This window comes from Rhyacophila brunnea, unplaced genomic scaffold (genome assembly GCF_057557595.1).
Source record: "Rhyacophila brunnea isolate RB1 unplaced genomic scaffold, BYU_Rbru_1.0 scaffold_8, whole genome shotgun sequence".
Classification (NCBI taxonomy): domain Eukaryota; kingdom Metazoa; phylum Arthropoda; class Insecta; order Trichoptera; family Rhyacophilidae; genus Rhyacophila; species Rhyacophila brunnea.
This window is the reverse complement of record NW_028233350.1, coordinates 10890043-10914200: the sequence shown is the minus strand read 5'-3', so window position 1 is coordinate 10914200 and position 24158 is coordinate 10890043. Positions and strand designations below refer to the sequence as shown.

General features: G+C 31.8%; 1 protein-coding gene across 1 annotated transcript; it reads right to left on the bottom strand.

The window, feature by feature from the left end:
- Positions 1-16167: 16167 nt before the first annotated feature.
- LOC147063906 (lysozyme-like) lies at positions 16168-19294 on the bottom strand. Its single transcript, XM_085959308.1, has 3 exons — positions 19105-19294; positions 17888-18043; positions 16168-16581 (listed from the first exon to the last, which is right to left on the bottom strand). Exons 1-3 carry the CDS (start codon positions 19235-19237, stop codon positions 16439-16441), a joined length of 432 nt encoding a protein of 143 aa, XP_085815434.1. The 5' UTR covers positions 19238-19294; the 3' UTR covers positions 16168-16438.
- Positions 19295-24158: the final 4864 nt, after the last annotated feature.

The following is a 24158-nucleotide window of genomic DNA, read 5'->3' as shown; positions in this document are numbered from 1 at the left end:
AGCGACTGATACGAAGCTTACTGATCGGACTGAGATTAAGATTGATACTAATAGGTATTTAGGCTGACTTACTCATCAACTATGACCAGCTAATTATATGCATGAATATTTGGTTAATTGCGAGTCATTGCTGATGTAGTTTGCAATTGAGAAATCTGCTGGCTTTCGCATTATTGCACTACGAACGTATCGATCGCATCAAAGAATTTCACGCGTGTAGAATATGCTGACTGTAGATGCGACGATTGTGCGATAGTTTAAATGACTTGCTAATTCTTACACTGTCAAAATAATGCTGACAAGGCCCGAAGTAATTGACCGCTATATATAAATAATATTTAACAATATTAGATTGATTTAGTTGAAAATACAGCATTTAAAAAAAAATCAAATAGTAATTGAACTCACATCTTTCTTTATCTAGGCGAGTGCTCATATCCATTACACTAATTACACTATCAACCCATCTATGTATCATTCTTGTGAATGATTTATAATATTTCGCTTTTTGAAATGTTTCAAGTTCAAATATTAACAATATTATTCAATAACCTGTTCTAAATTAATTAAAAAACAAATTATACTTTGCATTTCTAATAAAATGATAAGAGTTTTGTGCCTTTTCTTTTAATTTGTTTTAATGTTTCGGCACTATCTGGCTATGCATGTGTTAAAATGACCACAGAAAATATAATCAAAATACTGTTACAAAGATTAAATTATGTCAGTTTCTATGTATAATAATATTTTACATAAACAATCTGAACTCTGAAACGTTAGCAGAATAAATTTCAATACGCACACTTATTTCGTTGCAGGAAGAATTCGTTTTTCAACTGCATGCAAAATTACTGCTTATTTTTTTTTTAAATATTCATTTCAATATTATTTTTTTGCAAAAGAATGATATTTATATACACGGATAAAAATGACTATGAGCAGGTTTGTTTGTGAGATTTCTTTTACTTTATCGTCTACTAGTAATTTTATCATAAGTGCTTCTACGCCTGTAAGGGTCTACTGAGTTCGAAAATCCTAAGCAAGAATAGCAAACTGCTTATCTACAAAATAGTTATTCGACCAGTAGCTACCTATGGCTGTGAGACATGGTGCCTCATTCAAAGGGAAGAACATAAACTGGCCATATTCGAAAGAAAGATCCTCAGGAGAATTTTCGGGCCCACATTGGAAAATGGAAGTTACAGGATAAAAATGACCCACGAGTTAGAAGAGTTAATAATACATGAAACGGTGGTGAAATTCTATCGATCCCAAAGAATAAGGTGGGCTGGACACGTTGAGAGAATTCCTGAGCACAGGACGCCAAAAATCATAACCAAGTGGATCTCACAGTGGAAACGGTTTAGGGGCAGACCAAAGAAGAGGTGGGCTGACTGTATCGAAGAGGACTGGAGAAAGATGGGGATGGCTGGAGACTGGAGAGGAGCAGCCAGGGAAAGGAGCGTGTGGAGGACAATTGTAGAGGAGGCTAAATCCCGCCCCGGGATGTAGTGCCGAGAAAGAAGAAGAAGAAGTAATTTTATTAATTTTTTAGAGTCGATTATAGTGCTAAAGTTGAACGTTTCCATTAAAAATACCATATATTCTCAAAAATAGAAATCACCATATTACTCAAAGAACTTTTCAATAGACCGGAACAGAAAATTGCGATGGAGACACAAAAATGAGATTGACTAAGTATTATAACAATTATTGATAACTTTTATGTTTACAGCTCTTTCTTATTATGTTTCGTATTACAATGTCTCGCATTTAAGAAATCTCTAAACCGTGTACCCTACGAGACGACAAACAATAGACCGCAGCATACCTACCCTCTCACTAAGCACCACACAAACTAACCAAAATCCATCTGAATTTAATCAAAAGCATCATACTTGTTATATTTATACACTTACGTTTTACAAACATTTTGAATGCGTTCACTCACAAGAAAACTGTATAAATTTAAATTTTATTTCTCCATCGCTATACACGGTGACTCTTTAAGTTGAACATGTGAACACCACGTGGCACTGGTACGCATACACGTGGACACTCAGTGCCGACCAGTGGCGAGGGGTGGATGTAGGCTGTAAAGATACGCCATAAATTATGCACACTAAACTTTGTCAGTCATACGTATTTATTTAGTTTTCATTGAAATAAGACTACAATTTACAGATGGTGTTGGTTAGTTTATGAAATTCAATTTAACCCTGCGAAAACCAGGCCATAATAGATAATAGTTAAAAATAGTCGTCTCTCTATAAAATATTTAAAATTCTGCAATTAAATTATACATAAGTTTGAATATTTTATAGATATAATAATATTTTTTTATCTATTAAAGTTTGGTTAAAATGGTTTGGTTGAATTTAAAAAAAATAAACAACAATATGCGTAATAAAGTAATTGTAAAAGAATGTAATAAAATGTGAATTCGTTGCAGGGTCACATCTTATTAGGTACTACATTATATTTTATGGTCATAAAATTTAGTTTATTAAGTTTTCAATTTTTCGTCGTGTAGTTTTTTGACTAATTCATCGTTTTAATATTTTTTATATTTATTTAAAAAAATATTTTTATAAAAATCGATATTTTTTTAAATAAACAAAAAAAATATTAAAACTTAGGATCTAAATATATTGGGTAAATTGGGACGATCTGGTACATTGTTGAACTATTTACTATACCATGCAATTGTTAGAAAAAAATACGCCAAAAGTTTAATACATGACGTCAATCGACTTTAAAAAAATTGAAAACCCTATTAGTATATGCTACGTAAGTACGCAAGTATGTATATTACAATATATAATATTTCAGTCATTTGAGCTTACCAGAAGACAGTTTTTCCATTGCAAAAGACCCAATTGACCTTCAGGATAGGATGTAGGAGCTTGCAAATGAAAGACGTGAATTGATTTTTAACGGTAAATGTCTGAAAGAAATCAGCTGATATAACTACGACCACCATTAAAAGCAAATTAATCGAGCGATTCAACAACGACGCTTACCACAGATAACAAAATAATATCTATAAACGGAGTGTATGACAAGATTTCTCCTATAATCAAACTACCATACTGCACATTTGAGCCCCTAAATAGTATCATTAAAAATAACTTCGTATAATATTAAAACGGTACCGTATGCATGTGAAAAATATACCATTAACTTGCGCTCCCATTAAGTCGCTCAGTCGCTGAAACTCGACTCAACGGCCCATCAATGTCTAATCGGTAGGCTTGCCACTAGACGTTTTTGACACACAGTGATCAGTGATCACCTCTTTACCCCCGTACCTTTACTTAATTAGCTTTATTACTTCCGCAACAGTATTCCTACGTTACGCCCCTTCATCTGCCTTCATATATAGAAAGTACCCACACTCTACACGGGCTGCGTGTGGTTATGCTCACCTACAAGCCGTTGCGTCGAGTTCCACATGCTAGTAGTAATAATGGGCGCGTTAAAAAATAAGATAAGTAGAAATGAAAGGTACATATTGGACATTGGGCATTACGCGGAAAGACTAAAAATGAATTCCAATGGATAAATATGGATCTAAGAGTAAGGGATGTGATAGAGGTCGCCAAGCTGATAGAATGGCATTGTGATAGACGTTTTATGCGGTGATTGGATAATCGTTGGATAAATTCAATGGTACTCAAAGAGTACGAAACGACTGCAGAGCATTCCACAAACCAGCCGGATTAACGAAAGCATTACGTTTAGTCGTGGTACACGGGAGTAAAGAATAAGTAACCGAGAAGAGTGGGAGGAACTAAGAGAGAAGATTGTCTTGTAGTAGATTAAATAATACATTATGATAATAACATATTCGTTATGTTAAAATTTAAGAATTAATATTAATATTACCTCTACAAAGCTTATAATCTTATACCAAACTATAGACAAAATAGTAAAGTTGCTTTATTTCAGATCAACGCTTACCATTTCAATGTAAGTAGATCATTGGAACTTGAGTGAACGTTAAGATAATAGACCATAGAGAACAGAGTGTCATAGATACTGCTCACGGTGTTTTCCTCTTGGAGATATCCGTTTGTAAGTGTTTTCATATGGTGGCTCTCAAATTAATCTCGCACGGCTCTTTAGTTAGACTAGTGTTGGTGGGAACTAACTGTATATTTTATCATAGTAGATAATTGCTCTACTTGTACGAGTACAATGTGTCATTAATCATTACGTCTGTCAGTTAACAAGTTTTTTGTAATATTGTATTTATTACCCATATGAAACTAAATTTTATGCTATATTAGCATAGAACACTGTGTAATTCATTGTATGTTTTATACAAAGGGTTCATAGTACAAGTCAATTTTTTTTGTACCTATACTTACAACAATAGTGTATTTTATTTGACATGCAATTCTAAAACTTAATAACTATTAATGTATAGGGGGAAAAGACATCTAAAACAAAATTACGATTTGTAGGTACCCATTAACTTTTTTTTTTTTGAAGTTATACTTCTTTTGGCGTGTGACGAAGTTGCGCGCGCTGATGTAACACATAATTTATTATTAGGTATATTTCGATTATATTCATTTCGGTCTCAAGGGTACATGCGCATGCGCATAGTATCATTTAGTTAGTCGTTCAATACAACCAAGTAAAGAGCACGTGTTGTAAACATAACCAATATTGTGTCATAATAAATAATATAATATATGTTTATAAACAAATTTCTGGAGGCTTATATATTCTACACTGTTAATTTATATTCATAAAACTTTATTTATATTGGAGTGTATATTTATTTTTAATTGTAAAGATTATGTATCAAGATTTGAGGCCATATTTATGTAAGTATTATTTATGAGTAAAATTATATATCAACAAATAAATAAATGTTGTAAATAATAATGTGTTGATAAATAATTCATAAAATTTATTAAAATTTATTTTTTTATCAATTCATCATGGGCACTTCTGAATCGCTTATAACAGCTGTATGGCAAAGATGAGTTTTGGTCCAATACAATAAATAAATTACAATTATCATGTGCTATATGAGACACAGATGAATTCCGTACGTTTTAATCAACCTAATCCACTGTAATGTTAATAGACTCAGCAACTACTTAGGAGTTTCTCTATGTCCAGAGGATAGAAGTTTTAAATCTTCTTTGATTAAGAAGGCACCAGAAGCGTAGATACATAGATATTGCCATGCCTTGTGTTTCAATGGCCACGGCGTTGGGTGTTTATACGACTGGCCCAAGATGGGAAGTATACCTACTGCAGGTTGGTCGCCAACCTTCAATAGAAGACTGTATCAAAATAAGAAGATTGTATATATACCTAATGTATCATAATTGTATTATGTACCTACTTACCCAATAAATGTTGAATATTTTTTTGTTTTGTTATTTTTTTAATTCTTCATGGACACTTCTGAATCGATTATAACCGCTGTATGACAAAGAAGAGTTTTGGTCCAATAAAATCATTAAATTAAAATTATCATGTGCTATATGAGACACAGATGAATCGTGTACGCTTACATCAACCTAATCCATTGTAATATTAATAGACTCAGGTAACGGCTTATTTTGTTTTGTTACGCCAAAGAAGTATAACTTCTAACGCGTGTACATAAGTTCACACACACCGAATTTTGGTAAATAAGTTTAAGTACTGTAAGTTATTAAATTTCTGAGCAGAAAGATATGATATTAAAATATATAACAAACACTAACCCTTATTTCACACTATAACATATACACGAATATTAACTCAATTTGGAATGCGCTTCAGAGAGTATTAAGAGCCATTAGTTAAAATTTTCAATTTGTCGCTAATAGCATAGTGGTCTATGTACATGGACGCAAAACCCGAGAGATGCAGGTTCGATTCCTGCTGGGTGTCTTACTTAAAAAAAAAAAAGATTTTTTCCATTGGTTGTGTTATAATATATTTTCTCAGAAGTGTTTCCAAAATTTGTAATACATAATAATATATAGTATTAATAAAATTTGAGTATGAAATGTATTGTCATTAACCAAAATATTTAATAGCCAAGTGGATAAGTGTTTTCTTAAACAATGTTACTGCAACTTAACTTAAATTTTTTAACGTCTTAATATTGCCCACTTTGGTCTTCATTGGTCTTCAATTCCTTCTACTACCCCTGATGACAGCAACGCATTTATTTTCCCTACAGATTCTTGCAAAGCCTACCTTGGAAAATTATAGTTTATACCATTTATTAGAAACTACGTACTTGATTTAAAAATGTAGATATTAATGAAATAAGTATTATTTTAAACATACTAAGTTTAATTTGTCTTCTGTTATAAGATAATAATTATGCAGTCAGGTTTTCACCAACGTTTTATCTAATACATAACGGACGAATCTCAGTTGGACATATTATTACATGAAATGGAAATCGACCATACGAAGCAAGATTAAAATAATGTTCTTTTTTAATTAAGTTAATTTCTTAAATCATCTACATTTTTTAAATAAACGCATACATAATGATAAACGTTATTAATATCGTCAAATTTCAATAGTTACGTAATATGTAAGTTTCTGTTTTTGATGTGATTTATACTCGTAACCGATACACCGCAACTTATATTTTCATACAATACTCTGTTGGTGTTTTTCTGATGCTGCAGACAAGGTAGGCGCCCAACCGGACACCACTTTTTCTATGCGTATGCGCTCGTTTTTTATAATGTCACTACAAGTTTTCATACATTTCAAACTGCATACTATTTTAAAGACAAATAAAACTCAATTTTTATTATTTCTAGCATTTATTACAATATAATGGTTAACAACTTTCGTAATTTAACGATTTATTTAGAATTCATGTTTAATGTTAAATATTAAATGCTTGAATAGTATATCAGTCAAGTCTTTGTCACTAATGTCTTCAAAATGAAGCACTAAATAATCATTGAAAAGAATTTTTGCCACTAATATATTATATTTTTAAAACATTCTAATTATTAGAAAACCAAAATGTTGTATAAGACAAAAATAATATTATACTTTTAAAAAACTTTTGAAAAATAATGTATATATGAATTCTAACTCACATCTTTCACTTTCCGGGTGAGCGCTCTAGCATATAAGCTATCTATCCACCTATGATTCATACGAATTATGTAAATTTATATTTTATCTGAGGTAGGTACTTACTCAAGTAATGTTTCCGTTGTTTTTCAGAATGATATATTTTCTGAATAAAGAATCAAATCGAATAAAAAAATGAAAATATGAGTTAGGAATTATATCAATTTTGCAACTGGCATTCTATTAGAACTAACAAACTTGTTAAAATATATTATGTAAAAAAAATAATAACACGGAGATAACTAGCGATAATTTAACTAATACTTTCAACTATAGAAGCATGAATAAAACATCGTTTCGAGCATAGCTAGCCATTAACGCAATTCTGTGGGTAATTTGTGTATGTCCTGTTGCATTTAACATGAGTGGAATATTTATTTAGTGGACAATCCAAGCTTAAAACAGAAGACCAGTCCTTCACACAAAACCGTCTGGTTGCGAAATAATACTTTATTCAAAAGACACACAGGCAAATTGAGCGATGTTGCCTCTGCAAATTTAAATCAAGCTCACCAAATATAACAATCTTTTACAATTTTTTAATGATAATTTTGCTCTAGTAGGTACTTATTTTTTCACATAGTAAATAAGTTTATTATGCTATACCAGTGCTTTTCAAACTACTCTTAGTGTTATCACCTCCAGTGGAATTTGAGAGGATGAAATGTGTAGGTACTCCTGCCGGATTTTTTGGGCATCAGTAGGCATCGTATGTTGCTTGGTAGTCTTTGGATCAATAAAAAAACACGGATGATGGTTTGAAGTTTGAAGAAAACGGCGAGGTTTATTGTTAAATAAGAATTACAGTTTTTACATTTTGAATAAAATTATATATAAAAATGTGCAACAGACGGACTTTACTAGAAGTTTGAATGGCCGGAGTGTCTGATGAGACGCTTCATAAATCTCTCTTGTAAAATCGAACACCATCTAGCTGCCACGTGTGATCAAGAGTCACAAGTAAAATATTATGAATATTAGAAAAATATCTATTAGAATATTGATCTACTAACAATATCTGCTGGCAAGGGCATCCAATATTTCCATTAATTATTATTACAATGTTGACTGGAATTTAGGTTGCTTCAATTATGTAAGGATGACTATTATTTAAAATGATAAATTGATTTTAAATTGATCCGTATTCAAATCGACCCTGCTCATATTAATATGAGTCTGCCCAAAAATGGTTCCGGCCTCCCTATACATGCAGATGAGACCTCCCCGAATGGGGACAAATTTGGGGATGAGACAGTGTATACGGATTTTTTCACAGCGCCCTTAAAATGTATACTAATTTGACTAGCCAATTAATTTTTTTTCCTTGATAATAAAATCTGAGAACTTACTTGGAAGTGGATGACACCCATTTCACGTAAAAACCAGCACTCGAAATGGAAAATTTCACGAAGCGGAGAGCTCTATAATATTCTGACAATATTAACATAGTTATCAGTTTTGTGTATATTTTATAAAAATAAATGTGTTAGATTTTTCTATTATTAACTTGATTAAGATTTAGATTAGATCTAGATTAACTCAGTTGGTTAAATTATTTTTTCCATAAGACAGAGCGATAATTTTGAGGATTTCATGAACCAGAACGGCGCTCCGGTGCGCTCCGGTTCATTTCGAGCCCTGGTAAAAACCAAATCTGTTAATACACACCTCTACTCTGTGGAAGCCCATATGATCTTATTAGGTTTGGACATGTTTGAAAAAAAAAACTGGGTGACAGGACAAGTGAACGACCGATATCTGTCTGCCACACGGATCACAAAAATGCTCAAAGAAATGCGCCTAAGTTTCGATTTGATAGAGAAAGTTTATGATAAAGTCTTATAATTATTATCGACATTTGATAAAGCGAGGTAATTAGTTGTTAAACAACTCAAGTTGATGTGTGCTTACATTGAACCGGAGCGATATTGTGCAATATTGTCTACAATTTTTTCGATATTCCTCAAACTGGGCAGTGTATTTCAACATAATTTGATGGACACAATAATTATGTTGAATATACGAGTATTTAAAAGTATGCTTATATTCTAAATTGAATATATTTGTTGTAGTATTATTTCTGTTTATGGGATCATCTGAGAACAAGACATGTTTTTCCGATACTATTGCAAATTTATGTTGTTGTTGTTGATACAATTTATAATAATTTAATAACGACTAAGACTATTCTTATTGCGGTAAGGCTCGAAATGGATTGGAACGCAGTGAAACGCCGTTCCAGGTCGTAAAATTTGCAATATTGTCGTTCTATCTCGTGGAAAAAAATATGTTTATCATTTGAGGTAGGATGGCCATATAACAAAAAATCTAACACATTTATTTTTATAAAATACGCATAAAATTAGATAACTATGTTAATATTTTCATAAAATTAACAAGCTCTCCGGTTTGTAAAATTTTCCACCTCAAGTGCTGTGAAGCGAAGAGATACGGCTCTGATTGTGATTAAATTTAATGATCTGGAGTAAGAATTATAAAAATACTATATTGTATTTTTTTTTAAATTGTAAAAACATATTTCCGCTAAAAAAATACAGTTAATAAAAGTAAATACCCAACATTATACTTATTCATTTTGACACCCTTTGTCTCATTACTAAAAATGGTATTGACAGAAATTATTACAGACTTTCTTAATGGATATAAATACGAGTAAGTAACTGTTTTTACCAGGGCTTCGAGCTGAACTGAAACGAAAACCGGAAAAACTGTTATTTTTGTCGGAACTAAAACCGAAATCAAATTGCAAAAAAAATATCGGTTTTTTCAGTTCGGTAGATGGTGAATCCCGTGCATTAACATGACCTTACTCCCCACTTTAGTTATTTTTCAGTTATCGCTTAAAAATGTATGGCTACGGCCGTGCAATGGAGCATAACCATTAGTTTTGGAGCGTAGCGCCGGGTTATCATAAAAACACAATGACATTAATATGAACGAATCAACTGGAAAAGAAAATGACACTCACTTTATTTTCGGGTCTGCCGAATGGCATAATCTGTTCTAACGCCATTACAATAAAGGTGATATTGCTATAAATTCCTGATGCTTTTTGTTGGGTCTGCCGAATGGTTCGGTTCAAACGGGTTCGCTCAAATGAACATTGAAATTAGAAACACTGCTCTAACGCCATTACAATAAAGGTCATATTGCTATAAATTCCCGATGCGTGATATCGCATAATGGAAATTGCGTGACGTCTACCTATAGGTACATGCGAATGCGCGAATTTACTTGCTAGCTACTGTATTGAGTGCGTCGTCCATTAATAATGTCATTGTAAAAACAGTATCGGTAAGTACCACAAAATATTCTAAATTATGGTAGAAAATATTTTTTTAATACAAATTTTAACAATTAGTCACTCGGAGCTGAACGGAAAACCGGAAAAACCGCTATTTTTTTCGGAACAAAAACCAAAACAAAAAAAAATGGTTTGAAGGCCTGGTTTTACCATACGCAGGACTTGAACCCATTCATTGCTGCAGAATATGGCATTTTTACAATTCATCCGCCATTTTTTTGATTTTTCGATACCTATTTTAAATTGTTAGATTTCTTAAAAAATATTTTTTGAAAATTAAATCTGTAACACATTTAAAATATGTAAAATGAAGTCTAATAATTAGATAATTAGAATAACTGTCTTATTCAACATTATACTATGTGATTGTAAGGTAATACAAATTGACAGATATTTTGTAACGAAAAATTAAAAAACTCTATTTCCGCTATGGAACGACCACACTCTGTATAAAAACTAAATTTTCCACATGATTTGGTTTCCGGTCTGATAGCATAGCCGGTGATCGGCGAACAATATAAGAGCGACTCTCATGATATTATGGCTATCCGAATACTTTGGAAGACTCCCGACAGAGGCCAGTGGACAAAGCGCAAATTGCCTGTAAGTCTCAGTATAACGCACGCGGTAGCAACCTTGTGGAATTGAATCGAATACTTTGCAGGTTCGGACCCTACCGCATTTTGCCAAACTTTGTATCACTACAACAGAGAAACATAATAATTTTTACCGTAATACAAAATGCTATACATAATATTATTGCATCTTTCCTACTGGTATTGTACATCATAACGTAGTTTCCTATAGGTACCTAGAACAAAAACTTTCAATTTATGGAAGCATTTATTTGTTATGATAATATATGTATTTAATTTATTTTATTTCATAGGTATATGAATCAATTCAGTTTTAGGTCATTGCTCTTGAGATAATTCTAAATAAAGAAATTCTTAACGTTGCATATTATGTTACGGGATATACCTACCTATTATTATATTATTTTTTACAACGTTTTTATTAACTCGTATTCTTATTTTTCCGGTGGTTGTTTATCCAGTACAAATCTTGGAATCGATTTTTAACTAATTTCCTGACTAGCTAGACATTTGAAACTTTTAGAATACATCAGAACACGATGCCAATGCATTCTTTTAATACTTTTAGCCATGTTTAAGTAGAATTGAATTCATTTTCAGTTAATTCTCTTTTGTATAAAAAGTTATTTCGGAAGAAATCCGTAACCCAATCCACTATTATTGGTTTCTAATTGGGTAGTCCTAGCAACTAAATTATTAATATATACATGTGTTACTATGGAAGTCAAAATGACATTTCAGTATTCTATATTTAGTTGTTTGTTTGTTTTTTATTTACTTTATATCAAGTACAAGTTTGAGCATTTTGAGCATAATAATTGAACAGAAAATCTTCTTCTTTTTATCTTGTAATTATTTCTGTATAGTATAAAGCCGTAGCTGCGCATCTATTCTATACACAAGACTGTTTTCGGCCGCTATCTAGGGTAGGTAAGGTAAGTATCCAAGTATTAGTACTTATTGTAACAGTTACAATAAGTTAGTTGTAATTGTTACAATACGTTCTATGTTTTAACAGCACCTCTCTTGGCTGTGATAAATTTTAGAGTGAGATAGACAGTTTTGACAGTTCAGACGGCTAACTTATTGTAATTGTTACAATAAGTATATTTCGATACTTTCCTACCCTAGTTAGCTGCCGTAAAGGCCGAAAGCCGTTTTTTGTGTATAGAATAGATGCGCTGGAAGGTAACTAGTACGTGTGGGGTTCCAATTAAATCACCCGAACCAAAACCGCCCAGAAATTGCCGCCAAAATAATTTAAAAATGAGACGATTTTTATTTTTACATAATTATTATATTTTAGATAAGTACAAAAATAAAAAACATTGGAATATAGATATAAAAAATATAAATTATTTAAAATTAAATTTCAATGTTGTGTGCTAACCATATTAAATATTCTAAATTAGAAATACTACCACGCAAAGGCATTAACTCTTGCAGCCTTTAGTTAAATTGGATATATTATATACACTTTAACGCAATTTTTGGTCTTCAGAAAACTAACCTGCTTTATTCTATTTTCATTTCAACGGGATGCTTTCTCACAGGTTTTCGTAAATATTCCAGGTATCCCATTATGGAACACAGATATAACCTATGCAGCTGCATTGTATTAAACACGTATTATAGGCATTTTTTGTTTTTGTTTTTAGTACTAAGTGTTAAAAGCTGATGATTTTAAGTTATTACTTTACTATCAGCTGCAACGGATTAAATCTCAAATTACGCTGATTATCGTAAGTATGTAAATTTCTATCGATACGCAATTCGAAAAACCAAAAAAGCACTTGTATATATTTTTGTATTTTTTGCGGGTGGTTTTTTATAGGCGGATTTCTCCGGGCGGTATTGTCGAACATTGATACGGGCGGATTAATTGGTTTGGCGAAAATGTCTGGGTGGTTTTGTCGGGGTGTCAGTACATAGTTATGTGAATATTTTGGTTCTTTTAGATTCTCAATACGCAGGTTACTTTAGATGAAAAAAAAATCTAAAAATGTCAATACAAAAACATGTTATGGGCACATATGGGCATAAATTTTCCTTGAAAATGATAATGGAAAGGTGACGTCTATTCGATTTTTAAATATCGCAATACTTAGTTTTCAATATCTGTGGTAAACAGCGGCTTGCTTGAACAATCGTTTCTTTTTAGATTGTATTTCATTTTAAAATAAAACAATATGCCTATTAATTTCAATAATCGTTGTCTTTAGGTTATTCAGTTTTTACACATGTTTTTCGTTTGATTTTAGCGGGTTTTGGGCGTTATCGTCACAATTTCAAATATTGTGCAAAGTACACATCATCACTGTACAGGCCAAGTAACGTAACCCTCAAATATCAAATTGGTCAGGAAGTAAGAAAACCTCTTTGCATTGGGTTTACTTATTATTTTATATAATATTTATTTATTATTTCATATATATTATTTTATTACAGATTCAGTGGCATACTATGTAGTACCCTATGGCTTACGTTTAGAGAGGGTTACACCATTTGGCTGGAATATTACAAATTTATTATTATTACAAATCGCTTAAAAAATAGTTTTTAAATATTTTTTTGGGATTTATGATACATGGCTAGTTCGTGTAAGAGTATGCAATAAGGCAATTACCATCAAAATGTGACTTTGGTGAAAAGTGTGGGTTACGGCAATTGGCCTGTACAGTGATGTCATTATAATGATGTATATATTTTTGATTGATATTGATCATATTGCGTCATATTTATATATCTTCTTCTTCGGATATCCGCCCCTTAGTTGGAGCATATGAACACCACGAAGCGCCTCCAAGAATCACTGTTGCTTGCCAGTCTTCTTGCATCGTTCCAGGTCAAACCAGCATCCTATATCCCCGCCGTATACACTCTATTGATAGAATTTAGCGGCCTTCCAGGAAGCCAAAATCCAGTCGGCATGAAAAATAGGCAAGCCTCGTTGTAGTTCTCTTCTGGCATCCACAACATGTGGCCGATACAGGTCCAACGTCTCTTCTTCACTCTTAGAGTGATGAGAGGCTGCTTGGTGTGTTCTCTTATCTCCCCGTTGCTCCTAAAGTCATACCAAACAACTGTTTTTGAAGCTCAGTATACGGTTGCTCTAAGCCTTTGTAAGGTGCCATGATTTGCTACCATAAAGTAGCACCGTCAGAATAGAAGCGTTGAATAGGCGGTATTTGGTTTCAACCGAGTACAATCGTGAGTCCTAGACACTTCGCATCAAGTTGAATATTGCTCTAGCCATTCCCATTTAGATAACGAGCGCTTTCTGCAAAATTTCATCTCCCGTGATATGTAGCCCCATGTATTTGATGCTCTCGATGCTCTCGATGTTTTGCCCCTCGCTAATTAGAGGGATTTCCAGATTTTCCTCTGAATTATATATATATAATATTATTATACTTATACATATATATCACCCCTTGTATTTTTACTTTATTATAGGTAATAGAATATTGATTTCATGATTTTTTTTTATATTTCAGCTAAACAAATTCAGAACCAATTTAATATTCATTAAAGATTGTAAAATTTTACATGTTAGTTATTTTGATTAGATACCTACCTACACAACTATTTTATAGTATGTAAGTACACTTATAGTGTGCGTATGCTTTTTATATAGGTTATAAAAATCTCGACTTTTTCGTCTGTGTGTATACATACAATGGCACCATCAAACTGGGGGAAAGTTGAGAAAAGATTCATGGAAAATTTATTGCAGCAAGCTTTGGCTATTTTGAGTCACCGGGTGTAAAAATATGGATTCATATGGAATTATGTTGCAATTTTGTTAACATATTATACTAAATAACTGATAAAAAAATATTATTATAAATATAAAATTATAAAAACTATTGAATATCAGAAAAGTATAATGAGTATTATAAATTTAATAATATGGATTTTATTAATTATATTAATTGATGATGGCCACACTAATAGGTTTACGTCGGTAGTAACACATCACAAAAACAACCATGCCTGAAAAATCACATTAGTACTATAATATCGTATATTGTGACTACGTCGGGAATCAAAATATGTTCTGTCTGGAAGCGAGTATCTTTTGCATTTGACTCTGGGTCAGATTTACCAAAAGACTAAAGGGGATGGCCCAGGGTTTCAAAATTGGTCAATTTATTTTATAAAGGTCATCGCAAAAAGAACATAGCATAATTAAAGTAAATGTAAATCAATTTGTTAATTCTTAACAATCAAAAATTATTTATCAGCGTTAAACTAAATATTTATATCGATATAATAATTAAAATAAATAAAGTTAATGAAACTACGCTAATGTTTTGTGTATGGAAACATATAGGTTCGTCCGAATACAGCCTTTCTTTTTATCGCTTGGAGTTGCAATTGCACGGAAGGCAATTGATGCCTTCTTGATGTGGTGTTGGCGCCAAATGCTTCGTATTTCTTGGACGGAGCACGGGATGAACCATTCAATCACCCAGAGACTGAAGATAAAGAAATGGCTCTCGGCTGAATGCAAAAGTATGAGGAAATGTTCAAAATATTCTTAACTTTATTTTACGTGGAGGTGGAATCAGTGCCTTCAAATTTACAAATGGAACTAAAGAACGGCAATCAAGAATAGAGTCAAATTGCATATTTGAAGGGAATAAGCTTGAGTTTTATCAGAAATATTGTATCCTCAAAGATAAATTTTCAAAATTAACACGACTGGCAATGTGCATTACTGTAGCATTTGGGAGTACATATCGCTGCGAATCGTTCTTTTTGAAATTAAATGTAGTAAAAACGAATTGTCGCAGTAGGTTGACGGATAAAAACATGACCAATAACTTCGATGCGCGTTGGCTAAATTACCAGTCGACATGAAAATGATATACAAAAACAAGTTTCAGATTAATTATAACGTAATAAAATATTTTCAATAAGTTCTTTGTTTTTTTTATATATGTGTGGCCCACCTAAGCTCAGTAATATTTTTTTAACCCACCAAACGATTTGGGTTGGGCACCCCTGACTTATAGAAACTCAACGTAACCAAGAAATAAATTTAACTTGAATTTATTTAGGCAGATAATGATGGCATGAATGGCTTAATTATTTTTAGTTAAAAATTAAAAAGCATTTTTGTTACAATATCAAATTTAATTATGAAAATAAATCTCCGATACGTAGAAAATAAACTATGTTTTTTATTTATTTATCCCACATCCAATTATATCACTTTTAGTTTTTTTAAGTTACTTAGTGTCCACATACTACTTATAGTTTTTGTTAAAGTTAGGCACTTCTTGAAGTGCATCTAATTGAATTTTAACGCGGGCTTATTAAATTAAATGCGTCCTTCCAAAACAAAATGATTTGGCATCCCATATGTCGACACACATCAATATATCTATACTCTGATTCCACATAGCGTCAGATTAGGAAGAGTATCTTGGCATTTGTCTTTCCATTGACTCCACTCTGAGAATCCAAGGTTTGCATAAATTAATTTTGCACATTTGCTAGCCAATGTTATGTCATTAGTCGCGAGATCTGAAATAGTTAAAATTACATTAATTTATATTGTTTTCTTCGTATAAAATATCACAATGTTACTAATACAAATTATCCCAAGGACAGCTGAACAATCTTAATAAAAACAAACTAAACGGTTGTAGTTCGCCATTTTCTATCGGGATCACCATAATGTAATAATGGTTTGTTATTTTAATTTGGTATGACGTCCAACTACAAAGTTTAGTTTTATATGGATAGGTACATAATTCATTATTAACACATAACCTTTTTTGTGGTTGCTTATTGTTTCATATCTATTGCTTGATTGAAAGGATTGACATCAACTACTCATTATATCTAAAACGTTTCGATGAATAAATTGAACATGATATAACATAATATAAACAAACAGAACACGAATGGTAAACGAACTGAACACCGATAAACAGAACTATGACATTTCAGGAAAAATATAACATGTAATATTTAAATTGTCACATCCCTAATTATGTTGTATAGATTTTAAATAACACAGGTTTTCAATTCGCCGTAAAAAATCAAATTAAGTAAGTATACAAGTTCCGCATTTCTAATCGCTGGAAAGCCTCAATTAAACGGGACTCAACTCGGTGTTGCCGGTAAGCTAAGTATGTCTTGTTCAATCTATGTTCAAAATGGCTGGGTGACTCGGTACAACAAAATAATGAGTTAAATAATTCTGGGGAGTTGTGCATGATTATCAAAATCAAGCAAATAAATTGAGGTTTTTACGCCAAATGGCCAACATGTAGAGATTATAATACATAATATTATTTTTTGTTTATTGTTTATTCATACTGTTTATTCGTACTGTTTATTCATTTTCTGTTATAGCATGTTTTGATTTGTCTAGTTACCATCTAATACAACATAATAATGATAAGTTCAAGTGACGACTGACAAGTACTTAGGAGCATACCACGTCAATTTGTTTTGTGATGGCGACGGAGGAATATATTCTTATATCGTGTAAAGATGACTAAAAAACGTTATGCATGTACTCGAAAAAGAAAACATGTCAATGAATATATCATTATTATTATTACTAATATAGCAATAAACATAATACTAAATGGACGCATTTCGAATTGTTATGACAAATTATGTTTCGTTTGGCACGCGTCATTTGCAAAATCCGCGCGTCGCATAGTTACGATCTTTTTAGACCATTCCACAGCTGAGAGCCTTAATAATAATTATCGAATGAGGTCGTTAGTTCTATTTTATGTCGATAGGTGTTACTTTAATAATTATAACAAGAAAAAGAATACTAAAATAATTGACAAAAATGATAAAAATATACCTTCGCATTTAACGTTGCACGCTCCTCCTACTTTTCCTCGTTTGCACCAATCATAATCGTTGATTTGGAATATTCCCCAATTTTCTGAACCATTTTTGTTGCATTTTTCGAAGTATGCTGTATTTCTTTCGCTCTCAGCTTCAACGAGGCAAACCCCTTGAAATAATTACAAAATAATAATAAATAATAATTCTTAGAATATTTTTTATTTTTATCAAATCGTAAATAATATCTTGAAAGGTTTATGAATCCATTGATTTTTCGAAAATGAAAATTGTGTTCTTAACCTGATCAAATAATTTTAGCTAAGGAATTAAATCATAGGACCATTAAACAAATCATTATTTAAAATGTCATTAATACATACATTATTATTTGAAAAATGTTAGATAATATTAGTATATCTAATAAATAGAAAAAGTCTTTTGAAGTTATACTTCTTTTGGCGCGTTTGGGAAAACAGTTCATATTAATTTCTGCATACAGTCGTTTGGTTAGTCGTTCAATACAACCAAGTAAACAGCACCTATTGTAATAACCAATATTGTGTTGTAATAAATATATATGCTTATAAACAAATTTCTGGAGACTAACATTCTACACTGTTAATTTATATTCATAAAACTGTATTTATATTGGAGTGTATATTTGTGTGTAAAGATTATGTATCAAGATTTGAGGCTATATTTATGTAAGTATTATTTATGAGTAAAATTATAAATCAATAAATAAATAAATGTTCCGAATAATAATGTATCGGTAAATAATTCAAAAATATATAAAAATTTGATTTTTTTATTAATTCATCATGGGCACTGCTGAATCGATTTATGGCTATGATGAGTTTTGGTCCAAAACAATAATTAAATTACAAATATCATGTGCTATATGAGACACAGATGAATCGCATACGTTTTTATCAACCTAATCGACTGTAATATTATTAGACTCGGGTACATAACGTCTTATTTTGTTTTGTTACGCCAAAGAAGTATAAATTCTAACGCGCGTACACATACCGATTTTTTTTTATACGATTATATAGATTAAAAATGACGGTGAAGGAAAAACTTGTATGACAATAATTATTTATTTTCAATAATATTTAAAAAATACCTGAAAATAAATTATTTTATTGCTTCAGACAGTATCAAATTAAAAATAATTCAAAGAGTTTCTGAATTAAGTAGGTAGATTGTTTAGTCAATAAAACTCACATTGTCTTAGAGAATCGTTAGGAAATCCCTGACGTAACAATTCCCTTGCAAGGTCACATCTTGTAAATACTTTTCCTGAAACACTTTGATAGACTATCGATAAAATTAAACAACACAGTGAAAACTTTAACATGATCAAAACTAGGAATATTAGCGATGCGACCTATATGCGTTGCACTAACAAAATTATGAAGATGTATTCAATATTAATATGGTGGAGTCATTATTTGTTTAAACAGGTGTGTTACTGTACATACAGTTCACAGTACACAGAGTTCATTTAAGCTAAGTATTTTTTGACCCGTCGTTCGCGAATTTTTACGGCCAAATGCATATGCCAAATTTTCAATATAAATTTTTTATTACAATACCAATTTCAATAAAATCTTTAAATCCTGTGCACACTTGAAATATATTACTAAAGTTCTGACCACATTAAGGTGCATGTCACCTACTATCACGTAACGCCACAGTAAGCTTTTTCTTGGTGTTTAAAATGTTATCAGACCGATGCTCCCATCCCGTAGCACACTTTGAACCTTTAAACTAACATTATCAGTTGACGAAATCTGCCGAAATCACCAGAACAACAATGAGGTCACCTCACATTGAACTGCACCGCATCGACACCTGCATGACTCAATGAACGTTTTTATCATCTTCTACATGCCTACACTTTTCGACTGTTTAGTTAAAATCACGTTTTTTTTTGTTTTTAGCGGTTGGCACTGTGTATTTTCTATAAGAATGTTGTATATTATCTATGGTCTGCAGGTTTGGTTCTGTTCAAAATTTTATCTTTGGATGTCATGTCGCAAGTAATTTTAATGTACGCCCACGTAGAAACTGTTAAAATGAATTGAAATTTGAATGAATAATTAATAATTATTCAAATTACTAATTTATTGAAGTTGGCACTCTTCATTAGTGTCATTCTTCAGTGAATTTACAGAGATGGTGGTAGTTCAAAATATTCTGCAAAATGACGAAACCATAGACTAAATTTGTCGCCGTGACAGCGTGGCTGTAGATGACAAGCACCTCAATTTGATTCGCGTTTAATAATGTATATATTAATTGATTTTGTATATTAGCATCTCGCCGAATTCGAGCAGAGAATGCCCCTCTACCATAAGTTTAGCGAACCGAATGCAAAATTTGCCAGAGTCGATGTTTGACAGGTTGCAACTGACAGCCCACGTTTGTTGATAATTGGCATAGGTACTTGTTTTATTTCGTATTTCATTATGATTCAGTGAATTATTTTGATTATTGTCTAATGGTATTACCTATTTTACAATTGATCCTATAATTGGTGCTTCATTTTATTCAATCATGACTGCTTTATTTATACTAAACTTTGCTTTCGTAGATGAAGCTAATCTACAATGCCACAAATTTCGTAAAAGCGGCGATGCTTTTGAATTCAAGAGTTTCGTTAGTAAATACACATCAGATGCAGATTCATGAAAATCTAATAAATATGATATTATATTTTTAACAACTCAAGTAACAGAACAACAAGAGGAGAGAACAGAACAAGAAACAGCGTAAGTTTGGGGGGTAAAAAACGATTCGGCTTGGCTTATTACGATGGATACCCTATTGGGCGTCACTGGAACCTGTCTAAATTGAATAGCCTGGTCTATCCAATATCGCTTTCCTCCAGTTTTGGAAGCCCTTCATGATGTATCTATGAGGATGATAAGATCTTCGTTTTCCTTGCGGTTTCGAATATCAGTTTCATTATAATGTAGGACTTGCTTTTCTCTCCACAACCAACCACTTACGATGTGCGGTCTTCTTTAAAAAACATATAACTCCTTATTGTATTTACATATCCAACCCGACTGTACGTCATATCAGTAGATACAGCTGAGAGGTAGAGGTAGGCTGTTATGATTCGCCATAATATATAGTGCAGATTAAACTTTGTTAGTCATACGTATTGTTTTTATTGAACTAAGACTACATTTTACAAATAGTGTTGGTTAGTTTTAAAAAAACCAATAAAGCCCTGCCTAAACCAAACCATAATAGTTTTGGTACACTTTGGGCAATACGACAAATTTGTGCCCACTTTTTATTCATACTTATTTGTTTTCGTTGGATTAAGAATACATATTTTTTCCATTAAAACACATTGTTGGTTCATTTTAATAAATTCATTAAGCTATAATAGATAGTCGAGTATTTTTTGACTATTATCTATTATGGCATGTTTTTCCAGGGTTTAATTACATTTTAAAAACTTACCATCACCATCTGTAAATTGTAGTCTTTTTTCAATGAAAATAAATACGTATGACTGACAAAGTTTAGTATGCACTATTTATAATGGATCCTAATAGCCTATCTCTACCCTTTGCGACTGTATCATTATTGATAATAATATTACGATGGTTTTTTAAGGGAGTTGCATACACTTCAAAATTATAATTCAATATTTTTGACATTAAAATTTATGAACTTAAACATTCTTTTGTTTTACGAATAGTAGGTTTGAATATATTCGATATGTAGGTATGTTATCTTTTCTAAAAACAAACGTAAGATTAAATAATTAGTAGGTATAAAGGAAGTGTCCCAAATATGTAATAGATAAACGTTTTATGAAAAATTGTATTTTCGGACTTATATTTTTTTCTACATTCTATATAGGTAGATGGATTTTTAAAAAAAACTTAGAAGGCTAGAGCATCTCATGATTTTAAAACTATTAATCTTTTCATTTATAATTAATTGGATCATCCGCTATTCTGTTGTGTACTTGAGTTTTTATCTAATTCGCAAAATTTCATTTCCAACTTTATCAATATCAGTCACAAAATATTTTCTAGATATAGGTACTGTGACACCCCCATATGGTCCCCATTTGGGGATGTCTTTTTGTATCTGGAGAGGCCCGAATCGGTATCAAATCCAACAAATAGTAAAGCGCTGATTACGAAAATAAATAATAATAAGATATCCGAGCCGGCAATGCCGTAGATTATGACCGTTGAAATATTGCACTTTTGCCGTTTTTCGACAACGGCTCTCGTTGAAAGCGAAACACAAGATGGCGGGTAATATGTTGCAACAGCCAAACAGTAAACACGCGAATTTTGTCATCCGTAAAATAAATTATTAAAAATATAACTATTATATAATATTAACTTAAATATACCTTGCCGTTTCCAAAACAATTCCGGTGTGTTATTTGTTCACCTCCACATCCCGAATCTAGACGAAAAACCAGACAACAAAATAAAAGTGACAGCTTGTGTTTTCACTTACCAAAATGGAGGAAAATGATAGAACATAGGTACCTACATTTAATTTCATGTGAAAGCTAATGCTAATTGTTTTTGAAATTCGCATAAATTCATAAATTACTCTTTCACCAAAGTGTTGATATATAAAAATACCTTTCGACCTTTTACTTAGACTCTGGAGCTTAATGATAGCATGTCTAACTGGTAATCCAAGATGATGGTAAAGCAAATATTAGAATGTTGGCACAGGCTAACGTTCAACGTTATGATATTATATTTCGGAATAATATCAGCACTAACAAACAATTGTTTAAACAGTTGTGCTTATATAAATGCATTTACTAAGAACAGATAAAAAATGTATTTATATAAACTATTCATGATGATAATATCATAAACAGCTAAGTATTTCTTAAACTTTTGATTATTTAGGTCACGAAATTAAAATATATTAAACAGATTAACAAAGATACAATAATAATAATAATAATAATAATAATAATATGTATGTAATTATTGAAAACATTACCTATGTATATACGTAAAATTGCACACGTCATGTTAAGCCGGCGCTCCATTGGCACAGACGATTAACAGTCTTTGGACTTTTTTTTCGCGTGGAGCACCCCAGATCTGCGGACTTTTTAATCCACAGACCAGGCTCGTTGGATTTCAAATTTTACTCTCCGAGTTGCCAGATTTTGTCCGTCGATCACTATGCAAATTCGATTTGACATTAATCCGCGATAATTTGGACCGAAAAAAATCTGTAAATGTTTTGAACATTGTCATTGATTAATTTGTTAATTTACACATTAGAAAATAAAAGTTTTATCATTTTTTTTTGTATTTATGAAATTCGTAAAAGAAAACGTAAAACTTGTGTTGTTTTCATTGCTATCTTATTCTATGCAAGTCTACATATAAATAACACAAAATTTAATTATAGGAAGACATTACGATAATCGCAACTTTGACTCGACTTTTTTATTCGTTCGTTGATCAGTAGCAGAGCATAGACAGATCGGATGATTTATTGTCCTCGGACTTTTGGCTCGCCAATGGAGCGCTGGCATTAGGCTGCATCACTTAATATTCACACTATTTGTATGTATGCACACATTTTGTATCGTAGTTGTAGCCCTGTGATTGGTATAATTTATTATAATTTAATAGTCAGCAGTCTTCAAATCGTAAACGATCACAAATATAATATAATACTTATATTAATATAAAATACCTACCCATGGTTTGTAGCTATTTTATTCACGTTATAATAATAACAATGATAAAATTGATAAATGATAAGAGACCGCACTTAGGATCAACTGATAAACCTTTTAAGTGTATATTGATAAAAAAAAAACAAATTTTCATAAAACATGATTTATGTCAATAACATTCAATGCTTTGCTAGTATTAAAAGTTGAGAGTAACAAATCATCGTTGTGCTTTAAGATGATAATCGCTGGGAAATAAGATGATAAAACCATATGTCTACTGATGAATAGTGTCACCAGACGAAAAAACCCCTGGCCCGCAGTTTCAAATCACAGATCCGCAACCTAATCAAACGCCTTCGAATTAGGGTTCACCACCCCTGATTTACGAAATAACATCATCACAGTACATTTCAACAGCGGCAAAAAGGGCGAGTACCTAAGCCCAGCTACTAGGAAATGGTAACTTGCCGGGAGACAAACAAAAATTTACCGTAAGTTGTTTCATTCCTCTGCCCCTCCCTCCTGTCTCACCACCCGTAGGTTCGTGGCAGATAAAGGAGACAGTGGAGATTGC